This window comes from Anopheles stephensi, chromosome 3 (genome assembly GCF_013141755.1).
Source record: "Anopheles stephensi strain Indian chromosome 3, UCI_ANSTEP_V1.0, whole genome shotgun sequence".
Taxonomy (NCBI): domain Eukaryota; kingdom Metazoa; phylum Arthropoda; class Insecta; order Diptera; family Culicidae; genus Anopheles; species Anopheles stephensi.
Genome location: NC_050203.1, coordinates 31,835,115 through 31,862,308, shown reverse-complemented (window position 1 = coordinate 31,862,308; position 27,194 = coordinate 31,835,115). Strand labels below are relative to the sequence as shown.

Here is a 27,194-nt window from a genome sequence, read left to right as displayed (position 1 = left end):
TTACCGTTCAGAAAACGCATCACAGTGGTTGATGTGCTGACGCCGTACGACCAGAATCCCTCTCGGCAAGTCATCAATTCCCCCCCACCGCACCCCAACTCCCGGTCAGCGACGAGATGCGGTGCGAATGACTCCGGGGTCCTTCTCGAACATCAACAACAGCAACTTCCTCACAGCACAGCCCACGGCCGACGTTCGGGTCCGTAATGGCAAACGATAGAACGCGTTTTATTGAGCTCGATAAATTTTCATTTGTCACCACACAACCCGCAGGGTCGAACCGAAACGTTCCGAGACAGAACGTTTTGCTGCTGTTCTGTCTCCGGTTCTGCTGTCCTGTTGCTTTGCCACACGATTGCCACAATTGGATAGTGTTTGTTTGGCATTGGCGATTGTGTCTGTTTGTGTGTTTGGTTGGGTTCAAAGTCGAATTCATCCTTCGCTGGCGTTCGCTTTGTTGCGTCACCCAGCCCGACAGTTTCGACTCTGCATTGTGGCAGAGCGAAATGGACCTGCCCGCCCGGTGGTGTACTGTTTCAGGATTGACTTATCCATTTTTCCGAGCATGCTTTCGTATGATCCTTGACGGAGAACACATGTTTGGATTTTCGGTTACGGGGGACCGGAAGGTGGCAAATGGCAGGAGGAGCACCATACGGCTACGTTTTCTCTCGAAAATTCAATTTGCTAACAGTTTCCCGGGTCTGCAAACTTGCATCGGCCTCTCGGTCGCTCTCGTATGTCGCCTCGGACATTGTGTGTCGTGCTCACGTGCCCTGTTGCTTCCTGATGCTGCGGCACAAAGTTGTCTGTGGCTGGTGAGTGGGCCGGAAACCGGAACCATCTTAAGATCGGCATATGGACGACATGGCCGGGTCTTTATGTCGGGGCCCGATGATTCGATTTTGGAAGAGTCCAATTTGCACTCGTAATGCTATTCGATATCCTGTAGAGATTGGAAAATGTCGTCTCGCGTTTTTTTTTGCTGCTGGAGTTGGAAAGACGATGAGCCGTTGGCATCTTGGCTTCACTTGGTGAGTGGTTTTGCTCTTGTTTGCTCGGCAGTACTTGGGCAGCATCCTGCAGAAACGGCGCACTTACCATTGGCCCCTTTTTTATGTGTGCGAGCGCCCGGTATCTCGTTTCTTCTTTTAATGATTTTCCAATGCCGATGCGGCTGATGGAAAAGCCAGCCAGCCCCAATCAACAAGTGTGCCTGGGCGGTGCGTGAAGCCGTGCGTGCGAAGAATCGATCCTCCCCTCCCCCAAACCGATCCGAAATAATGTGATTGCTTTCCGGAAAACGATATTCGATCCGGTTACCCTTGTGTCTGTCGGCATCAGACCTAATGGGATTGATTTATCGTTCGCTAGATCAGGTGGTATTGAGCTGTGCGATAAATCATAGCGCAATGCGTTTTCTCAGCCCCAAAACTCGATTGTCTTGTGCTCGATTATGGAGCCCGGCCCAAGGGAAAGCTACGAGACGTTCGAGACCTTTGTGGGGGCGAGAGTGGGGAGGAGACTTGATTTTCATTAAAGTCAATCTAATCATGAGCCATCAGCGTTCTACCTCGTGCAAGGATCCGATTACACCTAGCCCCCTATTAAAGCACATTGCCGTCTTGAGCAACGCCAGCTTATCATCTTCACTTTTTTAATCAATTTACCCAAACCAATCTTGCTGGAATGCTTCCCAAACACTATTCCGACTTGCCTACCGAAAAGCCGGCCCGGTTGAAAATAAACACATTAATCCTTGCTTTTAATCTTCCTCCGATGTCAGAATTGACATCGTTTCTCCGGGAAGAGAGATCAAAAGATACCACGGGTCCCGCTACACCACGCCACACTACAATGTGGCCGGATTGGTACGTTTGTAGCTGTCAATGTGTGTGTGCGTGTGTGTCTGTATGTTTTAGTCCCGTTGCGGCCATCGCATCGTCAAGCAGCTTAGCGGCCAGTGTTCAGGATTCCTTCGACATAAGCTAACGTGTTTCCGGGATTTCTTCCATGTCTTTGTCGGTTTTTCTCTCTCTCTCTTCATCTCTTTCGCGCCTTGGTTGAGGTGAAGCTCCGTCCGCCATTTCATTCTGGCACCAAACAAAATGGGTCGCGGGGTAGCTTCCACAAAAAAAAAAAACGAGGGAAGCTTCCGAGAAGATTGTGGAAACAATCAAAGTCTCGTTCGTTGCTGGTGTTGCTGGGGTGGCTTTTCCGGCGGTGACCTTCCACCCCAGCTCCCCTTTTTCTCTCTCTCACAAACCCACTTTCCCAACCATCCTTTCCCGGCCCCTTAAACTGATGTCAGCAGCATGCGAGAACGAGCATCCGGTACGCCTCCGGAGCCGGATTTGTTGTTTTCAGTTAGTTAGCAACAAAATAACCTTAACACAAACCCCTGCAGCCATTTTCCGTTGCTTGTCTGTTGGATGCTGGTGAAAACTAGCCATCCCGCGTTTCGTGATGCCGCACACGGATGGATCAGAGCATTAGAAAAGTAAATATAAAAGCGTTGTCCCTTCGTTCCGCTTACGGTGCGGAGAGACAGCAGCACAAGAGCCAACAAACAAACCGAAAAGAAGAAAAAAATGTACAGAGGAGCTTCTTCTGTGGAGTGGAGCCAATGTGATGAAGGGGGGGGGGGGGGGGGGGGGATGTTTGTCGTTTTCATTTGCTCTGTTTCGCTCAAGTGTGTGTGTGTGAAAGAAGCCGCCAGCGGGTGAAACCAAAGAGCGCACACACACAATATTAAAGAAGGACGAGAAGCAACAAAATGAAGCACCGGACTCCATTTCATCTGCCCTTAAAAGACAAAAAACACAAAAAGCGAGCGGACATTTGGGGCGCAGGTTCCGTTCTGCCTAGGAAAGGGCGCGTTTGGATGTTCAATTTTCTGACTACAAAACACGTCGCCAGACACACCGGGCAGGACATGTCGGCAGTACCCTCGTACAAATTGAGCAACGCGCCGTTGTGCTTTTTCCACCGTTAAATGATGGGCGTGAGTGTGTGTGTGTGTATGACCATGTCCCATTTCGTAAAGTAGCCTTTTTATCACATATTAACATTTTTGTCAGTTTATTCTCAACTTTCCGGTACGGGCGAAAGAGCAACCCGGGGTACCGGTAAACGTTTGGCATCGATTTTTATATGCAGGTTCACTTCAGGTATGTGAGCATATTTTACCGTACGGTGTTTGTTTATTGTCATACCTGAAGCGTTGGGCGTTACAATAAGAATGGTTTTTATCGCTGCGAGTGAACTGTGTGAACTTTGATTTTTGGTAACTTTCTGGCAGTGTTCTTCTATTGTCCCTTAACTACCAAAGTTTAACTACGTTTGTACGTTGGTATGGCGGTTCGTTGAGATATATATTGGGCTTTGTTTGAGGGAAGCTGTGTGTGTTTAATAATTTTGAACATCAAATAATTGTATTCAATTTTAAGAATTAACATAAATTTATATCACTGATGTAATTTCAGTCTTCAAAAAATTCAAATCTTGGGTCAAATTCGAATGCTTGGGTGTCCTCCAAAGACGAAGATTCATGATGATTCAGGAACCGAAAAGCTAGCAGACAGTAGTATAATATATTGAATGTTTGGCCTTGTTCTTAGATATTTTTTTTAAATTTTAATAAAATAGAATGTAATAAAAAGTGAAAAGGAATGTAGAACTAAGAAAATTTCCCCGTGCGCTTTTGCTGTTTCTGTTTCTATCTCGTAACGCTACACACCTCACTTATCGTACCAGGTGTCTCTGATTCGAACTGGAATCTCTTCGAAAAAGGCAAAATATGTCTTAACGCTTTTATAACATAAGCCTATGAGCGGATCATTGATCAATCTTCATTTAGCCTTGCGTAACGAACAAAAGAAACGTTGCTTTACTGTATTAATTTACTGCTTCCTCTGTTTTTCCTTTATTTAGTTATTTTATTAAACCAACTTTTATCTTTTGCATGTGTAGGCAAGTTATGAAGACTATTCTAGCCTCAAAGACTTTTATAATAACAAAGAAAAATAAGGAAAAGCAAGCACTATTGCTAGATAGTTCAAGAGAGTCGACATAGTCGACATAAGCCTTGGTCATTTTCATTTTTGTACAAAAACTTGCTTTAATTTTAATTTTCTCTGCCAGTTTTATTACTTATTCTTGCTTATTGCAGTCTCAAAGTGTTCTCGGGACGATTATTACCATGATACTAGTGTACCAATTTGTCGTACACCATCTATTAGCCTATCAGCCTTTTTATTATTCGATAGAACCATCTTGAAGCCGTGAAAGGCACCTGCAAAATGGATCGGACGATCCGTTGATTGTGATTCCGTCATCCAAATTCATAGTCCTGTTGTTAGCGAGGGTCTGTAACGTGTGTATTCTGTGTGTTCTTGGAGCATGCTCTTCTATGGGTTTTGGGAGCCAGTGTTTTTCCATAGTCTTCCAGCTTTAGAAAGATGTAATTTATAACAAAAACTTGATAATTGCATATCAAGAGTCTCGGTGAGATTCGTTTAATGAGGTTTGTGAAAACGATTTTTTAAATACGAACCTCACATAAAAATATATGCTAGAGGCGACACCGGGGTTCAAATCCCATAGTGAGAACTGACTATCTAAAAATTAGCTGAGCTTTTTTATTCATAATAAATCATCTTAAACTAAAACAACTTAATTCAGTTTTGATTGCTTAAAAGTCTTTAGAACAAAATAGCCGGAAAAGATTAAAAAAACTAAAAGCAAATAAATTTTGTTTGACATCATACAGAAGTCCAATGACTGTTAAACCGTTATTAAAGCATTCTTCCGGTATTCAGTTTATCACATTACTCCGCAAATTCCGCACATCGAAGATATACATCCTTCCCACGTGAAGGTTGCAGGCATGTGTTTGCATACTGTTCTGTACAAGCTATCATTCCTCTTTCGCAAAAGTTCGCCTACCGTAATACGAATATCATATTATTGAAATCCAACACACGAAACCACACGAAGTGGAAAATGGATGCACAGTCGTACTGCAGTGCATCGCTAGAAACTATACCCCCGTTGCTCCGTTGTACTTACAAAGGACCGATGTTTTCACATTCCCATTTTGTGCTGTCTAAAGGTGAATGAATGAAAAAGTTTGTGCAGAGAACACACACACACACAACTCCCGTAAAATGTATAAAAACAATATCAACAGAGTCCACACACCGGGGCACACATGTAGATCGTAGTCCGTGAAGATATAAAGGCAGTTCCCGGTGGTATATTATTTCACAAAACGGAGGTGGAAGGAATAGCCGTGCCTGAGCACTCGGCGAGAAATCCTATAAACGTCGAGCGTTGAAAAGCTCGCTCAGACGGTTTTTTTGTTTCTTTAAAATACACTAGATTCGGTAGCTTAGCGGAGTGGTGACTAGTACAGAAAGAGAAATGGGGAAAAATCGCATTGAAATCGCTTTAAGTCTCTTTTTCTAAATCTCTACCCCTCTCTAGAAGCACACTTGGCATGGAAAGTGAATGAAAAGCAATTGGAATATTTTTGAATTAATCCAGCCGCTTGCCTTGTTCGGAGCTAAAATCTGGAAAGTATGTAGAATGGAAGCAATTTCAGGGTGCAATCCCGACCGACTCATAATGTCGGTGACAATAATACCCGCTTCAAACGGTATTTTTCACTCTCACACATGCCGATAAAATCATTCTTCAAGACACGCACACACGCACACGGATGCCCATTTCCATGCAAATGTCTTTGCTTACACCATAATCTTTTATCACCGGAGCTGGAGCTGGTTACCCTGGGTAGATCTTACCCAGATTACTTACCTCTTCATAAGCACACACAGACTCTTGGAAGCTCCGATCGTATCTCACGACCTGCTCGGGCAGGACTCTTTAGTCTGTATAGTAGCTTAGCGACAGAAAATCATAAAACTTGCGAGATCTTAAAGCAGACTCGTAAATTCTTCACACCCGTGGAGCAGCGTTCGGCGAAGGACACCGAGTCAGCGTTTATGACCCAATGCTCAATGCGCTCGCTCGTTACCCCCGCGGGCGTGACTTTGCGGGCCGTGGTAAACAGCAGCAAAGGAATCCACAGGATTCCACTATTCGCCGGGTGTAGATAGTAGTTGTCGGTGAGCATAATGCTCACTATATTTGCATAATTAGTCCGGTCCGGCATTCTGGCACGAATTTTCCGCTCAGAATCAAGCAGCTACGAGTTATTTTTTTGGTCCCTTGCCGTGTCCGCTCTGGAGCTTGCTTTGTTGTCTCGAAGCTCGTTGCGGGTGTGTGGATGCGCCCAGGCATAGAAAGTACCATCGGCCACCAATGTTGTGAGTTGTGAGTTAGAAAATTGAACCCATCATCACCATCATCAGCGCTAGATGCTGGCAGCCGTCCCACATTCCTGGGCGTCAGCTGAGATGGAAAAACTTTTGCCGTTCTTCCGAAAGCTTCCAGACATGCGACAGGCTTCGTCTTCGCGGGTGTCATTTCAACAAACAAGATACCGGTGAGGTGGGTTTTCTAGTGGCAAAAGTTCGGACATCAAGTGGAAGCCAGTGTTTTCGGTGGCTGTGTATGGGAAATGGTTGGACGGTTGCTATTTTATAATTGCCGAATGGAAGCTGCAAGAAGATTTTTATGATGCAAATGGCTGGCTTGCTTGCCTGCCCATCAGCGTCATAAATTTAGCGCGCCAGAAGAAGTCCCTGTCTGTTGGTGCAAGAATGTGACTGTAAAAATGTTTTTCGCCACGCACTCTCTCTCTCTCTCTCTTTCTCTCTCTCTCTCTATCTCTCTCCCTGTTCGGCATGGGCTGTTGTTGGCAGCTTAACGCTTTTGGTGCTTTGCTGCTTTGTATGCCGCACGGATGATGACACGATGAAGCATTTCGAAACTTTGGCGCCTTTATGTCAGTGTGAGCAATATGAATATTTTAAATGCCATAAGCAAGAAGCGAGGGCTCGATCAGCTCCACATATTTTACCATATACTTTATACAACCTAATCCTCCTTATATTAGCCACACTACAGCTAAACCATTTCCATACCTTCTGCTCGATCATTTCAGCGCGTGCAAACTCTCCGACAAAAATAGGGCCGACCGGCTTGCACGACCACGAATGTCACTGTTGGGGAAGCCGCTCAACTATAATCGTGGCTCACGGCGTGATGCCCGTTATAGGCGGCTACAGAGCAGGGTCTACAACTTTCTCGAGCGGCCCCGAGGCTTCAAAGCGATTTTCTACCATGTCTGTGTGTAAGTATCGTTGTAATCATGTTTGTAGATAATGAATGATTAGATGCATTTAGTACGTAAGTAACATAAGCTACTAGTGTTGTGTCTGTTATGTGTTTCAATTATCTTCTATTTTTTGTAGCAAAAACTTTAAACATGTTTTAAGACAATTTCTTCAAAGTGCTGCCAATATATTTTTTGCTTTTATACTTTATATGATAATTATCATTTTATGGGTTGCGTTGTATGTGGCTGCGGCCTAAGAGTTTGGTGATATCAGATTTTAATTGATTTCGATAGATACATAAATAAAGAAACAGGTAATATAATCCACAACAGATTAATTCAGTAATGTTTCTTAAACGATTTAACATACAAAACAAATAAATAACTAGTATACATTCAGCAGGTGGGGTACATGTAGCGACGACGTTTAGGTTTTACAAAGAGCATCTAAGGCCATTTTCATCAATCACACCAATGTTGTTCCCAAAAATGTGCATGATGTAGTTTACAAACCCTCTTAGGAACCCTCTTACTTGTGTTAATATGGCTTAAAACAGGTAAGAGAAGGGATGGAAAGTTAAGGTTGTGGGACGATGGCTTCTACTGCCAGCAGCAGTATGCTTCAAGCTAAAGAAAAACAAACAGAAAAACTTTGCTACAGAGTCTACTATTGGGAGCAGACTGAGCAGGTTGAGGGAGCACGATCCATCGTGTGAAGCAGCAATTCGTGTGGCACCTTCTTGTGTACCAACAGATACAGCATTGAAAGTTCGCTTGACGACACTTTGTGGTTAGAGATGTGTTTTCCAGATCCTTCGCCAGTCAGTGGAAAGCGACTCCATTCCCACTTTAATAGCCGGAAGTCTGTCAATTATCTGCCGTCGTAGGCCTTTGGTGATGATACACGGATACGTTGAAGAAAAAAGCAATGTGTGGACCTTGACTTTTAAGCATCTCTGTTCACCAACAGCATTATAGTGATGACGGTGGGAATGTAAATATTAAGCCCACCTCGACTGCGTGGATTGCCAAATGACGCAATGGGATTCGAAAACCCCCGGGTTCATCCCATAGGAAAGACCGCAGATCAAAGCGATGAATAAAAACTTCAATCAAACTCAACTGAATGGTTTAGACTCCATATGGTATTCAGCAACAAATAAAGCAACTTTTGATAATTATAATAAGATTACCAATTACCAAAATTCCTTTAATTGTTAGACATGAGCGGTTTCGGTAGAAGATTTTGAGTGTTCATATTTTCAAGGATCTTGTTGAACATGCAGACATATGCTATGAACTTCAGATCTTGGTTGTGGAACGATACAAAAACCAGGTCCTTCGATAGTTCTCATCAAGCATGCCGAGTGTCCGGAACCCCAGTAATGGTGTCAAAACTGAGAATATTTTGTGAAATATGAGCTTGTCAAGGAAGGCTTCACACGTCAGGACTGGGGTTTTCAATCCATCCAAAATGCCTTCCCGCACTGACTATCCAACAATGGATAAAATTAAGTCACAGAAAGCCAGAAATGGCAGACCGAGACCTCTAGAGGTAATTGGCTCAAAGAAGTAAGAGAAGAAGAGCTGACTTAGTCCAAAGATCAGGATCTCCATCAACACATCCAACATCGTCAAGGTTCACTGGCAGTTCTGTCAAAATTTATAGAATGCTTAAGAATGAAAATCTCATGAACCTGCCAACTTTTTCCTGCTATCAGTTTAACTCTTCTTGCATTGAAACACCATGAGATAGTGAAATGAATAGTAATATATTTTTCCATGATGTTATTTTCTACTCAAATCAGCCAACATGAAGATTTAAATTTTTATCCCAGTGTTTAAACGATATTAAATAAACCAAACAGTAAAAAAACAGACCAGCAAACCACAAGCCACCTTGAAATTGATTCGTCAATCCAAAGTATGGTAAAGTAATTAAACAATCCTGCCCATTCCTGCGTCGTGCCGTCGTCCAACCACAGAAAGACGACACAAGATGGACAACAGCAATTAGCGTAAAAAAGTTTGTCAGAAATCATTCGTCGTAAATTTATGCGCTACTTCTGCTGGTCCGCTGCCTTCCCGGCCGAAGAAAAGTTGTCATCGCCAGTAGCAGCCGGAGCGGCAGCAGCAGCAGCAGCACCTGGGGCAACGCATACCGTAAATCAATTAAGGCAGAGGCGCACGGAACGCAATGGTAACGCACCATAAAGTCCTAATTAAATTTTCATAACGATGATAGGCGCCTGTCGGTTCGGCCGAGCACCTATCAGCTTGTCGCGGCCTGTTTCCGGTTATGTAGAGCTATTTGCTCGTTATTAGCACCGTGTTTCAGTGTCCCAAAACGCTGGTGTTGCCCTGGCCACTGGCAAATGGCTACCGGGACGGTGCGGATGCGGTGTATCGGGCGATTGCAGTCGTCCGGGACCCGTCGTCGTGACCTTTTTCCGATTTATTAAATAGCCAACCAAGCCTATCGTCCAACGGGTCCCTTTCAAGCGCGGGCTGGACCGAGTCCACCTTCTTGACGATGAAGGTTAATGAAGGAAACCAGCCCGGTGGACAGTGAAGCTGAAAGAACTCAAACGAGGCGTATGAAGGTTTGGACCGTTTTGGGACCGTTCATGTGGGGCTTTTATGCAAATACTGAAGACGTTCCAGACGAGCATCCATCATAAACGGTAATGATGCTCTCATAAAAAGCAATCACCAGTAAAAGGACCAGTTCCAAGAAATTTTTCATTTTTTGCTGAAGAAAAGAAATAGAATATTCTGAATACTTGTACAAGTCTTATATTTGTTGATACAGTAGAAAATTATATTACTTTAAGATTATTTAGTCAAAGAACTCAACTCAATTAGTAACTTCAAATAAAATCAATATATATATATATATATATATATATATATATATATATATATATATATATATATATATATATATATATATATATCTCCCGTCTATCAGATTCGTAATGAATCCATAAAGAGCCGAGTAATTTGATTCTCATTTTTGTCCTTCCAATTTTGTCAGCCAAATGCAGAAGTGCCAAAAACATCTGTAAGCGCTTTTATTTTCATTTACGACATCCAATCCAATCTGTGGCTGTTAATCACGAAACCAGAGGCGACGCTTTTTTACCCCGCGTAACAAGTGGTTTTTGGAGCGCGTCCAAAAGCTCGCCTGCGTTCGTTCGCCAGCCATAAAAGAATCCCAGGCGGAGTGCCAAATTGTGGCTGGCTGCAAGCAGTTTGCAATACTGCTGTGCCCAGCCACCAAAACGGACGACAGACTTGCTTCCGGCTGGCAAAGGCCAATGGCTGGGAGAGAAAATGATAAAGGAAGATATAAATCCACTCGCACCGGACTTTATCCAAGAGTCGTGAAGTAGAAGGTTCATCTATCTTCCAGCTGCTGGCGGTGCTGGAAATCTGAGTCCCAAGTCGTTATGGATTTGCTCAGCGTTTACTGTAGCTGAAAGGGAGCTATTAGTGGTTGAGGTTAGTTAGCAGAACACGCAAAAGCACATTTATCCATATGACGTTTGAAAATCAAACATATTTCAACCCCCAAATTTCGGTCAATTTCCGCTCACGGTACCGCACCAATGGCTAGACCTATTAAAACTATTCCCAACGCTGATGATGAGAAGATCCTGCTTGACCTCGCATTTCAGCCGGGTAGGCTTGCCGGCAAATGAATGTTGCAAGCATTCCATCCGAGTCCCAAGAAGATTCCAACGCAACTGGAACGCCGGTGCCGGTCTTAAGCATTCGTCTGCAAAAGGGCACGTACGGACGGTTGGAGAACTGTTATTAAACTTTGACACTTCCGCGATGAGACCGGCTCCACACGAATTCACGAATTCGCTGCTCGGGTTGATTACTATTTCCTGGCACGGTTACTCTGTCCCGCTCTGTCCCACGATGCCACCGCAATTCTCTTGGCAGCCATTCGGACGAGTACCGAAAATCGGCCAGAATTGGTTTGTTCCTGCCAGCCGCCAGGAGGATGGGAGAACAGGCTGCCGTTCGCTGGCAGAAATTGTGAGGTGAGATGGTGTCGTGTGAACATTTCTGTTTGGGAGGCTTAGGTGATTGGCACCTTACGATCGATCGAACGCGTGTGCGTGTGTGTGTGTGGCTTATGAGAGCGGAAGCTGTTAGTGCCGGTATGGCGTCATGCATGAGTTGAGCTATTTGATGGAAGTAATGACGCGAACGTTCTATCTGTCCTGTGATGGTTGGTGATTGGGAAACTGAAAATCGATTCCACTTGCCGGGAGCGAACGATACACGCTGTGACGGGACGGAGCAGCAATTAAGCTGTAGGTGTTATTTAAAGAAGTGATACTTACACTTTTTGAGCTGCTTCACTGTTTGCGAGTGTACTGAAGCACACTAGAAGAAAACTAGAATGAATCGAAATTTCAAATCTGGGACGCTATTTGAAGTGTACTTCTATTTGAAGTTCTAACGTAATCTTCAAATGGATTTTTTGTTATTGTTTAGGTATAAAGTAATATTGATACAGTTGTTAAGGGATGGACAATACAATTAGACCAATTTAATAACCAATATTCGAATCGATATCAATGTTGAAACTTCTATTAATGAAAATTTAACCGAAATTTTTCCAAAATAATGTGTGAAAATTCAAATTTAAAATAAAAAACTATAAAATTGTTTAATGGCAAACTGGATGCCTTAATCTATGGAAAACATATTTGTTCGAGTTTTAAATTTGATGAATACCCTCATTTTATTGTAGATTATGCTTCTTCTTCTTCCTTGGCACTACAATCTCGAGAGGTCTCGGCCTGCCATTTCTGGCTTTCTGTGACTTAATTTTACCCGTAGTAAAGTAATCAGCCCTACGTACGGGGAAGTGCTCTAGTTAGGATTAGTACTACGGCCCTACCGTGTGAAAACTGGCGCCGTTATCGTTTCTGCCACTGGTCCACTCCAGAGTATGTTTAGACCATCTTTTGTTGCAAATGACATAGTAGTACTCAGGAGCGGATGCTTAATAGTTCGAACTGTTCCTTAATTGTTAATGTTTACGCTTAGACGTCAAATCTACTTGACGAAAGCTAGTTTCGTCAAGTTTATGATACATGAAATATTTCAAGGATACAGTGAGTAGGGATGAGTGTCGCTCGCGTGGGGGACACTCATAAGAAAGTTTATAAATAGAGCAGAAAACATAATTAAAACTTTCTTCGAATATGGAATCTGAATACGACGCTTGGTAACTATTGCAACACACATCGATCCAAACTCCGCGAAATCTTAGTTAAATTTATCCAAAATCTTTAATTAAAATAAAAAAAAAGGACGTTTCAATATTATAATATCATTTTCCAGTAATATTCTATTATTGATATGAGGATTTCAAATGACGTTTGCAAAGTTTAGCATACTCAATCGAAAATTAAGTGGCATGAGACTTCTTATATTATTTTTTGTTTAATCATGAAGGAAGGTCTGGGCGTATTGTTTAAAACGACACTATAAAACGAATACAGTTCACGATAGTTTGGAGTGGAAATTCGTGGTGGTGATGGTTGCCAAGGTCGGTAGCGTGTGTGGGCATCACATCACGTCAGTGCTTGGGGGAGAGTCCTTTTCATGCTTCTCCATGGTTATATAGAGGATATCCAGAGTTCCTCCTGCACTCTACTGTTGTCTGCTGTTGAAAGTCGTTTGTCTTCTAACTTTGACTTAATCTGAATTGCTCAATTTTAAGAAGTGCTATTAAAATATAACATAAGACCAGCCGAGAATATTTATTTTTGATTCCATTAATATACCTTATTTGATTTAAAGCTTCATAAAACAAATCTATACTGTATTCAATTAAAATACTAGATATCTGCGTAGATTTTGAATAAGTGACAACTTCTAAATTCACTTTAAACAACAACCTTTTTTTTGAGTTGCAGAAAATCTATGAAAAAAATTCAAATATAAAATGTTGACACCATGTACGTATGTTTGTAGAAAGATATATCTGCACAGAAATAGCAGCAGTGAAACAGGACATTATCCAAAAGATTTTTTCTCACTGTTTTACATTCAACCTTTTTTCTTTCGTATTCTCCTTACTTACTTACTATTCTTATCTGATTATTTTAAACGCTTTCTTTGCTTCCCTTGAAGGCTATCTATTTACACTTTAGATGTAATTTAAATTAGTTTGTTTTCATACTTATTATTATTTCTGCTTAGCTAAATCTATTATTATTGGTTGTTTCATATTAGTTTTTTAGTTGTTTCAAATTTACAATGCAATATGCAATTTATTTATGCAATAATAGCATTTATTAAATTATCAGTTTTATATTTGTCTCTATAAGTTTACAAATAAGTCCGTCCGTCCGACTAGCCAAGTATTAAAGTTTATTTTTACCTTATGTTTTTGTTTATTATTGTCTGATAAAGCTTAAGACCATAAGGTTACTAAAAAAACTTTTTAAATCTTTAGCACTATTATTTAAACATCTGGAAAATCCCTTGATGCCAACATCTATGGATGCTGGTCTTTATATGAAGCTCTTAGATTTTTTTAGTCTGTAAAAATTACTTTCGATACATTCCCTTTTTGGCAATGACTGATATTCCTCAAATATATAAATTAAATCGTTTCAGGAAGCAGAATCTATTTCTTTTGTATTGTCGATAACTTAAACAAACTGACTTTACGCTCAACAATCTACCCATTCACTAATCGTTGCATCAAACCACTTGTTCTTATCTTCTTACAGATTTTTAATGGTGTTCACATGTTTGGCCTTAAGTGTCTTCTCAACTATTCAGGAATACGAGGAACAAGCAATCGCCATCTTATTCGTCATGGAGATTATAGTAGTAATATGGTTCTCGATCGAGTTCTTCCTAAGGTACGTATGTCTTCCAACAGCATAACAACACACACCCGCTAGCCACAGCACAATAAACAAATGGTTGATAAAGCAGAAACAAACGTACACAGAAAAAGACACACAGGACGAAAGTTCATCCCGTCACCCGACCGCACACACAAACGTACCCGGCGGTACAAAGAACGATAAGCAGTTTATCATGTGTCGGGCAAGAACGACACAGCTTGGTTGGTCTTGTTCCCATGCTCCACGGTGACGCTGCATGACGTTCCTTCATTTGTCTGCGCCATTGATCACACTGACGTGCACCGGAAATTATATACGCATTGCCGTTATGCGACAGTGGCAAAGTGTATCCGGGCACGCCGGCTCACGTGTGTGCGAGACTCGACCCGCTGCCGTTCGCATTATGATGACGGACGGTTTTGGAGATGGTTTACGTGAGAAGTTTTAAAGTTCGTGCAGTCGTTCGTGGGTGGAGCGGTGTTCGTTTCGTTTGTCGTGTCTGTTCCCGCTTTTAAAAAAGCGCATCCTCTTATTGTTTCGTGACGCAAACGGATGGGATCAACATACACTAGTTCCTCGTGATTCCTGGCTATGGAAATGTTATTCCAACTTGTTTTTTCCCTGGTGTTTATAAATCAAACCGTTCCGATTGCTGTCAGTTGGCGAACGGGGCGAAGCTTTCTGTCTGCAAAATCCCGCGGATCGTGCATCTATCAATCAACCATTTGCTCAAAATGCACGGAAATCCATTAAATCATGTTTTCCTCACCTGCTCGCATCCGCAAGCGCATCGCTCGAAGTCCGCTGCAACGAGCTGCAGTCACGTTTATTGAATGCCCGCACGCTACAGAGGTGTTTATGTCGGACTTAACATTCAGCATTAACACCCCGCTTGAACGATGGGTGCAAATTGAGGTTATATCTTAATCGATTTCTGGCCGGCCACGTTTGCTCCCGGGGAGGTGTGGCGCGTACTGTATGTTCCTGTGAGCGTTGGTAATTTACAGCTTAGAAGCCACCACTTCCGGGCTAATGGCAGGACACGCAAACGCCCGAGCTCGTGACGTGTGTGGCTTTTGGTGCAGATGTCAAGTACCTTAAAGATGCAGTGTACACACCACCACCGGTGGTTGACTTCATTTCCTGCCCCGGCCATCTTTGATGGCCGTTTTGGGGTGGCTCGAGGCGTCCTATCGTTGCGATACCGGCGCTGAGTATCCGAGTCCTGCGGTTGACCCGAAGGATTATCCCAACTGCCAGTCCCGATATCCCCGGGGGCTGATTGATTGATGATTGATACGTTCAATTAACCGTTCGAGCATGGCGGGATCGCTGTTTGGATTCGCTCAATTTCGAACAACGAACGCGTACAGTGCTGATGGTGGCCGGGTTTCCGTCCTCTGGAAAGTTTCTCAGTTCTCTGTGTGTGAGTGTGAGTGTGTGTGTGTAAGGGAGTCGGTTTTTCGATTGCGTGTTCGCGGTACGTGTTACCGAGGTCAATCGGCGGCGCTGTGTTCGGGAAGATATTGGCAGTGGCATTGGTAGCAGGGACGGCGGGTCCATGTTATCGCGACGATGGGGACGCCTGGTCTTTCAGGACGCGGCGTTACATAACCGTCGTTGGTTGGGATCGGGTTTTCTTGTGGCGCTTGTGCTTCGCGGGCACATGGTTGTGGGATGGAAACAGGTTTTTTTTCACCTTCACTTAATTAGAGCACATTTATCGAGCGGGACGTGTGCTTGCTAATGGGGCCAAAATGGTTCGATGATTGGGAGCGGAATTAAGTTTAGCGATTTTCCACCGGGAATGGGTGAATCGATCAATAAATTGACAATTTTTAAAGTGATGTTTTATAAGGTTGTACCTTGCGAGCAGCGGTATTTTTGTTGAAAATAACAGGAACATATTTTAATGGATTTTTATTTCGGAAATAGCTTTAACAAGACCCGTATAACTATTTTTCCATGTATAGTTACCGTAGTTTGAACAAGTTTGAAATGAATGAAGATACTCTTCTTACAACTCTTTCGTTTGTTCTTCAAAATGCAATGGTTTTTAATGCAGAATCTCACCAGTTATTTACATTTTATTCACATACTGTAGAATAAATAATAACTCAAAATACTAACGAAGCATAAATAATCGAGATATTATCCACTGTCAACAGTGGTTTCCAAAGAAGATTCATATCCCTTTTCTGTACCTCCCGGCTGTAAAGCTATAAAGCTCTTCCCCTTGCATAATTCACCCGAAAACCACGCACATTTGGCTGCCTCTAAATTACTAATGTGTAATTTCGCAACCCCAGATAATCTCGTTTTATTTGATTGCCTTGGAAAATTTTGCATACTTCCTCGCCCATCCACATTCCCAAAGATCGCGTTCACACCACTGCTCGAATGCTTCAATTAGTGACACATAATTACAACCATTACTCTTTCGCTGCTAGCCCCATTGGTTTGGCGGTTCCGTTATCCTGTCGATGCGTTGTTGTGCGTATGGTGCGCTTTTTCCTCCGGGAGGTTTTCCGGCAAAGGGTTGAAAGCTAATTTCGAATGCATCCCCTTTTCTTTTCTAATGTAGACATTACCAGGGGTTTTTTTTTAGCAGCAGCATTGCGGATCATAAATTTTGCTCGAGCAACGGCGGGTCCAAAGTTGGTGGGCCGTTGCTTTTCCAATTACACCGGTGACAACAACCAATTTAATTAAACCACGCACCGCCACCCCCTCACACCAGCGAAGGGCCACCGGACACATTTGTTTAAAATTTAAATTTAACATAAATATGCTTTTAATTGGAACGCTCTCCATTCGCTCACTTTCAGCCACAGTCACTTACATTGTCTCTTGTTTCACTCTCTCTCTCTCTTTCTCTCCATTTCACAGACTTTGGTCATCAGGATGCCGTTCGCGTTATCAAGGAGCAGTGGGAAGGCTGAAGTTTTTAAAAAGGCCTTTTTGTATCATAGGTACGTATGCTGGCGCACACGCGTGTGCCGTTGGGTTGATTTAACTTTCGAATAATTTTTTTCTCGTTTCGCGTTTTTACTACCCTCCAATACAGATATAGTAACGATAGCCGCCTCCATAGTGGTGCTCGTCATGGGAACATCCGGGCAGGTGTTTGCCACCAGTGCGCTTCGAGGGCTCCGCTTTTTCCAAATCCTGCGCATGGTGCGCATGGATCGGCGTGGCGGCACCTGGAAACTGCTCGGGAGTGTCGTCTACGCTCACAGACAGGTAAGTCCTACTGTTTGATCTTTCCACGGCCAGTGTGATGCGTCGGTCCTCCAACTCTTGAAACGTGAAGTATAAACAGCTTGCGCCATCATTCGCAGGAGCACACTTCGGTTTTGTTTGCGCGAAAAAAAGGGAAAATCCTTAGCCAATGGTGCCCGCGGTGCACAAGGGAAATCCTGTAAATGTGGGTTCGATTTCCTATTATTTGTCTCTCTCTCTCTCTCTCTCTCTCTCTCTCTCGAAGCTGACCACTTGCCAGCTGGGTAGTGTATGGGCTTTTGAAGTAGAACTCAAGTTCGAACGACAACTCGATGAAGAATATCGATTTCTTTGTTGAAAGAGCGAAGAAGAAAAGGAAAGGAAGCCGAACAATCCCCTCCACAAATTTTCCACCCTGTTGCACGACACAAGGCCGCCGAGTCGTTCTTTTTCTCGGAAATGTCCTTGCAGTACAATAAGAAGAGCCCCGTACGGCTTGACTCCGCTGCCGTTCTTTTGCCCACCTTCCCCCTTTTATTGCTATTTATTGGACGTACGAGAAAATGGCAAACTCGTCGTCCGTCCGGGTCATTCCGGGGATTGCTGTTAAGGGTGACAGAAAATGGACCAACGGAAGAAACAGCTCCAGCTAACGTAACGTAAACGGATGACAGCAAAATGTGAGATTGCACGCATGATTGCATACACACAGGCGCGTACGAATCGAACTTCGATTTGTGGAAAAAGGTTGCTACTTTGCTGGGCACTCTGGCACCATTTTACTGCCATTTCGTATGGAGTTGTTGCCGTTGACATTCATCCCATACCGTTTTCTTTTGAGGGGACAGCGAGAAAAAATGGGTCGGCTCCGTTTTTTGGGGTTTCCTTTTCTTTTCTTTAAAAGCCGTACCGATGGGACTAGATTTTCCGCGCTTTCGGTATTATTTGTATTTTCACTGGATGGGAAAAGGAGCAGGGCAGGGTAGGAACAGACAGGATACGTGTAAACCGGGATCAAATGGCATTGGGGATGAGTTCCACTGGAACCGTAACGGTTCGAGTCACGGTACGGCACTTGGACAAGGATTCGATTTGCTGTGAATCCGACGGTCCATAGTGGCCTTTTGATGACGTCAAACGTATCGTACTGGTTGTGGTGAACCAAGACGATCAGAGCAAAGAATCGGTGGAAAGAATATCATCCTTCGTCCATCAGAGAGACCATCAGTCTCGGTGGAGTAGCAGCAAGTGCAGTGAGCTGGAACAGTGTGTCATACATGTCATCTTTACTTCTGGGGTCTGATTATCCCGGCAGGCATCAGGAGACAACATCAGGGATCAGTATGGGGGCAGAAATCGAAGATGATGTTTGATTTTACTCTTCCACTTTGCACTCCTTCAACCGAGCCGTTATGATTGTTAAGGGCTAATGAGGGAGAATCGATGATAGAAGCAGCAATTTCCACCCGATCTTTCTCTCTATATGTCTCATGTGAAATAGAAGGGTGATTTGTAAATGTAATGTGGCCAACGTAATTGTAGCTTAAAATGAACAAGCCTTTTCCGTGGAGCGGATGCCGAGGTTTTAGTAGAGCGCTCAGGCCAGCCGTTTTCCCGTGCTCACAAGTGCCACAACAATTTACTCATAATAACAATAATCGTGCATAATTTAGCGCAACCGAAGGTGGGACGGGTGGTAGGGCGCGCAGGTAAACATGCCGGCAGCTTCCGCTTGAATGAAAATTATTAATGATCGTGTTAGCAACTGAGCCACCAGGCGCCTCCATCGACCGACTGACATTTGCGTCGTTTTTCACCTCGGCAACGGCTCCCCCCTTTTCAAGCGTTCGGTTGTTCAGATTGTACGGTTGGGTTTCGAAAATGGGTTTCGGTTGATGAACGCCAGCAACACACTCTTATGTACGCACACAACGCCGAGGGTTTTCAAGGGTACCCGCCATTCATCATTTTTCACCGAAGCAGATAACTCGTAATGTCAGGCATGTTCCGTGAGTGAACACTTACAGCGATCCCTCCTCAACTATCCTTGCCATTCCACTCTCGTTCCCCGACAGCGCATTACAGCATCACACAAACACAAGGCTTGTAGTTGTCGGAAAGAACAAAAGCCGAACTGAACGGAAACTTTATCGCCAAAAACCCTTTTTCCCTAAAACTTACTAAAACCTCTGCTCTGTTTATGTTTCTGTTGTGCTCTTGTTGGCGCTTGAGCTTCGGAGAGCGGGAGCTTGAGGATTTTTCTTGTAAAGCACACCGACACAAACGATCAGCGTCCGGCAGAACAGTGAAGTTGTCTGGTGGCGAAGTTTTGGACCGTAGCCCGCCCGGTAGCAGTCATGCTCGCGGCATTGTAGTGCAAATTATAATCGCTTTTTCCACTGTCGGACAAACTTATCGTACACAACTTTACAAAAGCGGTGCCAGTATCGATGGACAGGATGGGCAAGATGCTGTTAGACAAAGGAGCTTTTTTGCAAAGAAAAAAGAAGAGATTTATAGAGAGGGGAAGAGAGAGAGAGAGCGCAGGAAAACGGGAAGAACCAATGAAACCCCTTCCGGACATCCGGCCAGAGTGGTGAGTAAAGGAACGGGTTCTCTTCATCAGACCACATGGGAAAATGTTCCTCTAACTTTGGCTCTTTCTAACCCTAAAACATCCACAGCGCTGTAAGCACACATATTTACCAACTGCAAATATCCTGCTTGTTTGCATGAGTGTGTTCAACGTATAGGAACTCCCCCACATGCTGGACAGCCCGAAAAATGGTTTAGAAAAAAAAACAAGCTGGAGGAAAATAAAATCATTTAATTTCATAACCCTTCTGATTTATGCGGCCATTAAATCCAGGACCAGTCGTGGCACTTTTTCATGATGCTATCAGTCGAATTACGGTCGCCATTCGGGGCGGTATGAAAATATCATTGCCCGGTTCGTTCCTAGCGAATGACCAACAACGAAGCCATATTCAAACCACAAACGTGCTTGCTGGGCAAAGTGGTCATGCGAAGGGGCGCTTTTTTTATTTGCTCGTGTGAAAATATCCCAAAATTCGCTTCCAGGGTTTGAGAGCTATTTCAAGCTGAATACTAAATAAAATCTTCTAATGACAGTATTTTCTATTTTAAATGTTTCCAAAAATGCATTATTCAGATTTTGTGTTATCTTTAAATTAATCAAGAGGAATTCAAGATGGATTCAGCTAGGTTTTTTTTCTTATTTATTGTGACGTTTAACGGCTTCAATTATGTTTGCTGTTTAAAAGACAACCCAACCCCTCGTTCGGCTTAGGAATTAAATTTTTCCTAGCTTAGATCTCAAAATAAGATCACTGTGCTTATAAAAAAAAACTCAAGATCCTAGATTTAATGCATAGATGTCAGGGCTGGGGATCGAATCCCATCCAGGCCACCTCCCCAAACGCAGGACTGACTATGGCACTACGGGCAAAATCAAGGGACAGGAAGCCTGTAACAGTAGGTCCTTCCGAGATTTTAGTGCCAAAAAAGAAGAAAGAGATGTCAGGTTTGCCTATACCGATGTTTCCGACACTCCATCTCAATTTGATCTGTGGTGACGGCTAAAACAGATATTACGGGTCGTCCGGTGCCATTCTCATTACATGACCAGCTCACAGGAGCCTGGTGAATTCTATTCGCTCCAAGAATAAGACGAATGAGACAGTTCTGAGAGTTCACATACACATACAAGCCGATAAAAGCCTACTGAGCGCGTTTCTCTCGATCGCTGCTTAGAGGGTCTAATTGTGTGAGTTGTCTTAGAGGAGTATGTCAGTATTGGGAACTTTCTTTCTTTTCAAGTTGCCTTAGGCAGTAGTGTGACAGGTCTTCAGCTAACATCTTTTCACCAATCTCAATATTTTCGTTGTTAGGTGAAGTTTCGGACAACTTCGTTATCATCTATTCACACATCACTCCCGAGTGAATCTATATTTGTTAGAAAGACCGTTGGTGATTCTTCCATCATTTCGGGTTTCGCCTTGTTTATTTCTGATCCAAGGTTTTGTCCTATCTAGCTTGGTATGCTAGGCTTGTACTCCAAATATGCCTAATGCCTCGCTGGCTTTACACTGACTTTAGAGTAATCGAAAAGATGATAAGTGTGAAGTCTCTACTACGAAGTTTTCTTATGAGTTTTCTAAATGCTCTTTGCTTAATTTGAACAAATCGGCATCCGTAGCACACGGAATTCAACTAAATTTAGGAGGTAGGCCATAGGACATCAAATGATACAACTTTATTCATTTTTCCATCTCTTAACGTAGCTGTTTTACACACTATTTTTAGAAAACATTTAATTTCTGTTTGAATATTCTTATATTGTCCAAAAACATGACAACCCCGAACACTTCAAATACCAAGAAACCCTGTTTGACGCTTGTTTTCCTCCCTTGTTTGCACATTAGAAAGCCTTTCGTTATGGGTACCGTAATGATATAAATCATATCCTCGATCCTTATCGTGATGGAAAATTTATGTTTTGAATCGTATCAATAATCGTTAAAAAAGTTATTGCTTTGCTCTTCAAAAATGAGCCCATTTCTTCGGTGCTACGAAAGTAATATGTTGACCATACAATCCTTTACACTTGAGCACAGGGACTGCTTTATTACCACCATCGCACCAAGAGATACCTCCTCAACTCTAGATCGATATATTTTAATTTGCTTGCTGATGGTTAGCAAATACCAGTAGCGCCAGTAATTTCGCTTCACTAAATCTTCTAATAGTGGCACCGAACATATTCAATTACACACCAATAAGCGTCTACTGGCAACGGTTCTTCATTGGGATGCGGCCCCGTACGCAGCAATCTGCTGCAAGACTTCATTAAGATAATGGTCCGGTGTCCTCTGTGTGTGTGTGTGTGTCAACAAATGTGTGAGCGCGTGTACCAAAGCGTATGTGAATGTGTTGCTGCTGCTTCCGAAATGCAACGCGGTCTTGTACACTCGACGCTGCGTTACCTGTTGGTTCCGATTCGAATGTGATTTCCATCGGAATGTGTATGTGTTGCGGCTGTTGCCACCAGCCCAACTCCAACCAGTTTCCTGTATTTCCACGCTCTGCGGAAGTTTTACCCGGCTGCACTTAATTTCAAATACATTTGCTTGTTTTCCGTGCCACTGATAATCCGGTTTCCGATTCGCTTTCGACCGGTATGGGTATTAACTCAGGGGTTGGGAACCGGGTGTAGCTGGAGAGAAACAGGACGAGCGGGCAAAAAGTGTAACAATATTTCATTTAACTTTCATAATTGTTTCCATTCCTGTCGCTTCCTCGACGGTGTGGTGTGAAGCCAGCCGACCAGCCAGCTCAGCGCCACGATTGTCCGGGGCTGACGGGCACACCAGTTGGCACAGAATGCTTCGTTGTTCCGTCTTTGCTCGTTCGGTGAAGCTCTACTGTACTTGTGCATGCGATGTGCTTGCAGTCGGGTTGTGCTGCTACTGCTGCTAAACAAAGCGAAATTAATGAAGAATGATTGTGTTCGTATGGAAAATCGCCACCACCATTGCCGCGTGTCGGGACAGGTGACCGTGTTTACCGTGCATCCTGGTATGTGCTTTGGAGGAAGTTCAACCGAGAGTCCCTCGGCTGGCAGGCAGGCGACTAGGGGAAAGATAAAATGGTCCGGGTTTTATATAAAGTGGTCTTAAATGTTCTCCGCTCTCTCTTTTATCTACCTTTGCAGCAAATGGTTTTGTTGCTGAAGATCGTTCTATTTCATTCATAAGCTCCGGGATGCTATCTACTCAAGGCAATGGAGCTTTAACAGGGTTACTCTTACTTGGTTGAGGACAAATTTGGTAAGCTTATCGAGCTATCAAATTTAAATTATAATATTTTCTCTGAATCTACAGATAATTTTTCAAACTTGAAACTAGTACAAAAAAAAAAACAATACTCAAGTGAAAAATATAAAGCAATAATTATAAATTCGCTCACCATCGAAATGCGACCCTGCCATCGGCCGCACACTTAATGCCCGCTGCCCAAGCAAAATGTTTTGCCGCGGCATGGTGAACATTGCGAATTTATGTTGCTGCCTTCGCTTCCACCCGAATTGGATTAGTACTCTCCAACAGCCGGCGTTATCGGCACTGGGGCAGCGACAACGATTCGTAGTTAAACTCTGCTTCGCCAACGCCACACCCGGGAGCGACCAGGCGAGAACAATGCGAAGGATTAAATTCCAATTAATAATCCCCAAAAACATGGCCAACTACTTTCACACACTGCCTGTGTGTGCCTTTCCTTTCACAAACACACTTCTCTCTGCACGGATAGACGATATTCGAGAAACCGTTTAATCACGTGAGCCACGGAACTGGGAAGCCCATCCACTCAGAAAAATCCGCTTGCCAAACGGTTCCCATTGTTGTGGGAAGTTAATTGGAATAAAACATATTTTAATCTGCCTGCACAGTAGCTTAACGGTGAGAGTGTTGAGTAAGCAAAATGTACCGAAGCATACCGAACCGCAGTGGCAGTGTAAGAATGGAATAACAAAAGCAGATCAAAATGCATACAGACTGGTTTCTGAAACTAATGATAGTAAACGAGTTCGAATCGATTGTTTGAATTTAATTAATATTAACTGTAGTAGCTCATGAATGAATAAATTTCATAAAGCGGAATTAAACATTGGCGAAACCCTTTTTTCCTGCTGTGTGCTCTCAATTAAAAGAGAGCAAACTGGCAACAGAAAGCAACAATTGCAATTCATTTTTGTTTAAAAATGATTCCCAACCTTGGAGCACAATCCAGAGTTGAGAAGATCATTTTCATTAAGCCAAATAGCCGATGTCTATCGTGATAAGAAGATGGTGGCTTTTGGGCCTGTGAGTTGAAAGCGAGGATTTATTCAATTGCAATTGCACCCATAAACGTTGACAGCAGATGACTATCTCGGCAACAATTAGAGCTGCTTGCTCGGTTCTACTGTCGGAGATTAGTTTGTTTGTTCAATTAGATAAGAATGTCAAGAGTTTTTGCTTTAATCGTTATTGATGTATCGAGTGGTCCCCTGCACTAATAATGCTGCATCTGAGATAAACGAGCTGTTAATTGGATAATGAACTTATGGTGGGAATAATGATTGCAATTGAGTTGGCGATTGAAGAGAGTGGTAGCGATTGGTATAAAACGATGTGATAGCGTTTAATTGCCATTTCAATGATGGAAAAATGAGTTGCTCTTGACATCATTGTAAGAAGAAGAAACATCATACGAGAAGGGTTCTGGTTTTGTAGATAACGTATTTAAACTATCATCAGTAGAAAATTGTTCAGTTCGGTGGTTTTTAGAACCAGAACAACGGTCACCTGTGATGAGATAGTCTCTAATAGGCAAGACATGGCACCACTTCCTATCGAGACAATCTCCTGACATTCAGGGCTCTCCAGCCCAGCTAAGAGTAAAACCATGTCAATACTTAATTGGCTTTAGGTAATATCAAGAATTGGAACCAAAAAGGTTTGAGCAACTTATTTCAACCGATTAGATTCGATTGAGTTATTATTATTCGCAAGTCTAAATAAATTTTAAATTCAAAATCCAGCTCTACTACAACATACTACTTCAAAAGAGTTATTTAAATGAAAATAGACTAAGAAAAAATCACACTTTATTGAGATATAGCACTCTCTGATGCAGGTAAATCCATTCCAATTGCCGGTCGTGGAATTGTGAGATTGAAGTCGTAAAGAAGGTGTTCGTAAAATATTTGTCTTTCTTTTTGTTATTTTAAACTTTAAAATAGTCTGTAAAATATGTTTTAAGCCACTTTCCCCGTCTGATTCATCCTCCTGAATAAGTTAACTTTAATTTCATACTTAATCACCTTGATGATAATATGGCTCTTTTGATAGAACTTCCAAATCATTTTAAAATTGTTGAAACAAACCAACTTTTTTAATTGTATATTATTGTAAAATCAACGGACTGCACACCCTACATGAAGCCTTTATTAAAAACTTAATAGTTAAAAAGCTTAAGAGTCCGTCCTTCTAGGAAGGTTCGCATGGAGTTTAAAAAGCAGCGCAGGGCATGTTCGGTCGGTGACGATTATTATCATAGTTATATTCATCGGGCGACAAAGGTAGAAAGGTTGGTAGATGCGACAAAGGCGCCCGTCTTCACACGACAGGACTAGACTTCAAATCTCATCCGGGCCGTTCTCCCTATAGTGAGGACTGACTATCCAACTATGCGGTATCAATAAGTTTCGTAATCCAGGAATGGCAGGCAAGACCTTAAAAGGTCGAAAGACCAAGAAAGAGAGAGGGAGAGATAGACGAAGAACGGGATCAAATGCACCGAAACGGGTTAGGCGATCCTCTGCTTTGAGCAACGTCTTCAGACCAAGCAGCCCGATTTTGAGCCCAGAGAGTAGCCAAAAACGCACAGCGATCGTCGTAGTGCTCTTGATGAACCCTCTATAAGCTTTGAAGTTTGTTTAGCTGAGCATAAATTCGTGCCAAATTATTTTGAATTGTAGCAGACGCTTCCTAACTACTCTATATTCATATAATTGAGTATTGGCATATGAAATGAACATTAAAACAAGAACAAAACTCCGTACGTAACGTACAACTCGCCATTGCTAAACATGAGCGAAAGGTCATACAGAGAAATAAAGAAAATTAAAGAGATAGAGATGCATTAGCAACATTTAAAACAAAGTGTAATCTATTCAGGATCAAGAGGTATTTTTAAATTATATTCTCTTTCGCTCTCTTCTTGGCCTAACAACCTCTTAGGTTATGGCTTAGTAGCCTTAACGATACCACGTAGTTGGACAGTCAGTCCTCACTACAGGAGAACGGATCGAATGGGATTTGAACCTAGGCTCTGCCGTGTAAAGACTGTTGTCGCGTCTACCACCGAGCCGCCCCTAACTGATTATATTACAATCTATTTTTCTTTCTTCAAAACTTTTTGCAAATCTTTACGACGAGTTGGAAAGAAAAAAAAAGGAATAGATTCAACCCCCTTTACTTTACTAGTTCTTCTCAAAACCCCCATCTATAGTTAACCTTCATAGTACCAAAGTTGATGGATGTAGAAAACACAGGTAGAGGTTTGCCAATACTTTCTATATTTCAATTTCGATTACCCATTAGATATGACAATATTAGACATTAGACAATATTCAATTTAACATAATTCGCAAGATAAGAGATAAACTTGTACTAAGTTTGAAGGCAAAACTGAAACCGAAGATCACAAATCATTCATTTCGTATTTAATTTATCGAACCAATGTGCCATACTTCTCGTCGTAACTCTTCTCGACCTATCTTGGTTATCTTGGCGCCGTATGGTGCGGAAAACGGAGATAACCATTCGCAACCATTCGTCCTTTATCCTTTTCCTAGCACCAAACTCCCTAACTCCTTACCATTACGCCATCGAACGGGAACGCCCCAGTTTAGACGCTTCTCCGTTTAATATTCCAACCTGGCCCAAGGGCTGTTCACGGTTCGTTCTAGATTAATTTTGCTCCACTCAAACGTCCACCCGTGTACCTTCGTATGTGTGTTCTGCCCACTTTATCGGTTGTGTTGCGAATCGGTCACGTGTCCATCGGATTCTTCCTCACCTGTGCTGAGGAAGTTCTCACATGTATGTAAACGGGGGAGGATTTGTATGAATGTGCGGAAGGACTGTGGGCTAACGGACTACCGGGCTAATGCTGAAGCTAATTCCAATTTTACGATATCCTTCTCTGGTTCCCGGCCAGAGAATCCACCAAGCCGGACCCAGCTGGACTCGCACGGGAACGAGTCG

The 27,194-nt window shown here is 42.8% G+C and overlaps 1 protein-coding gene across 8 annotated transcripts in view; it reads left to right on the top strand.

Moving 5' to 3' along the window:
• Positions 1-27,194, top strand: part of LOC118509514 (potassium voltage-gated channel subfamily KQT member 1-like) — a 240,523-nt gene that overhangs the window by 125,520 nt on the left and 87,809 nt on the right. For all 8 annotated transcript variants that reach the window (XM_036050208.1, XM_036050209.1, XM_036050211.1 and 5 more), the window contains 4 exons: positions 7,073-7,261; positions 14,017-14,151; positions 17,029-17,111; positions 17,207-17,382. In XM_036050208.1, coding sequence (XP_035906101.1) covers positions 7,073-7,261; positions 14,017-14,151; positions 17,029-17,111; positions 17,207-17,382 — 583 coding nt within the window. The remainder of the gene's footprint in view (positions 1-7,072; positions 7,262-14,016; positions 14,152-17,028; positions 17,112-17,206; positions 17,383-27,194) is intronic.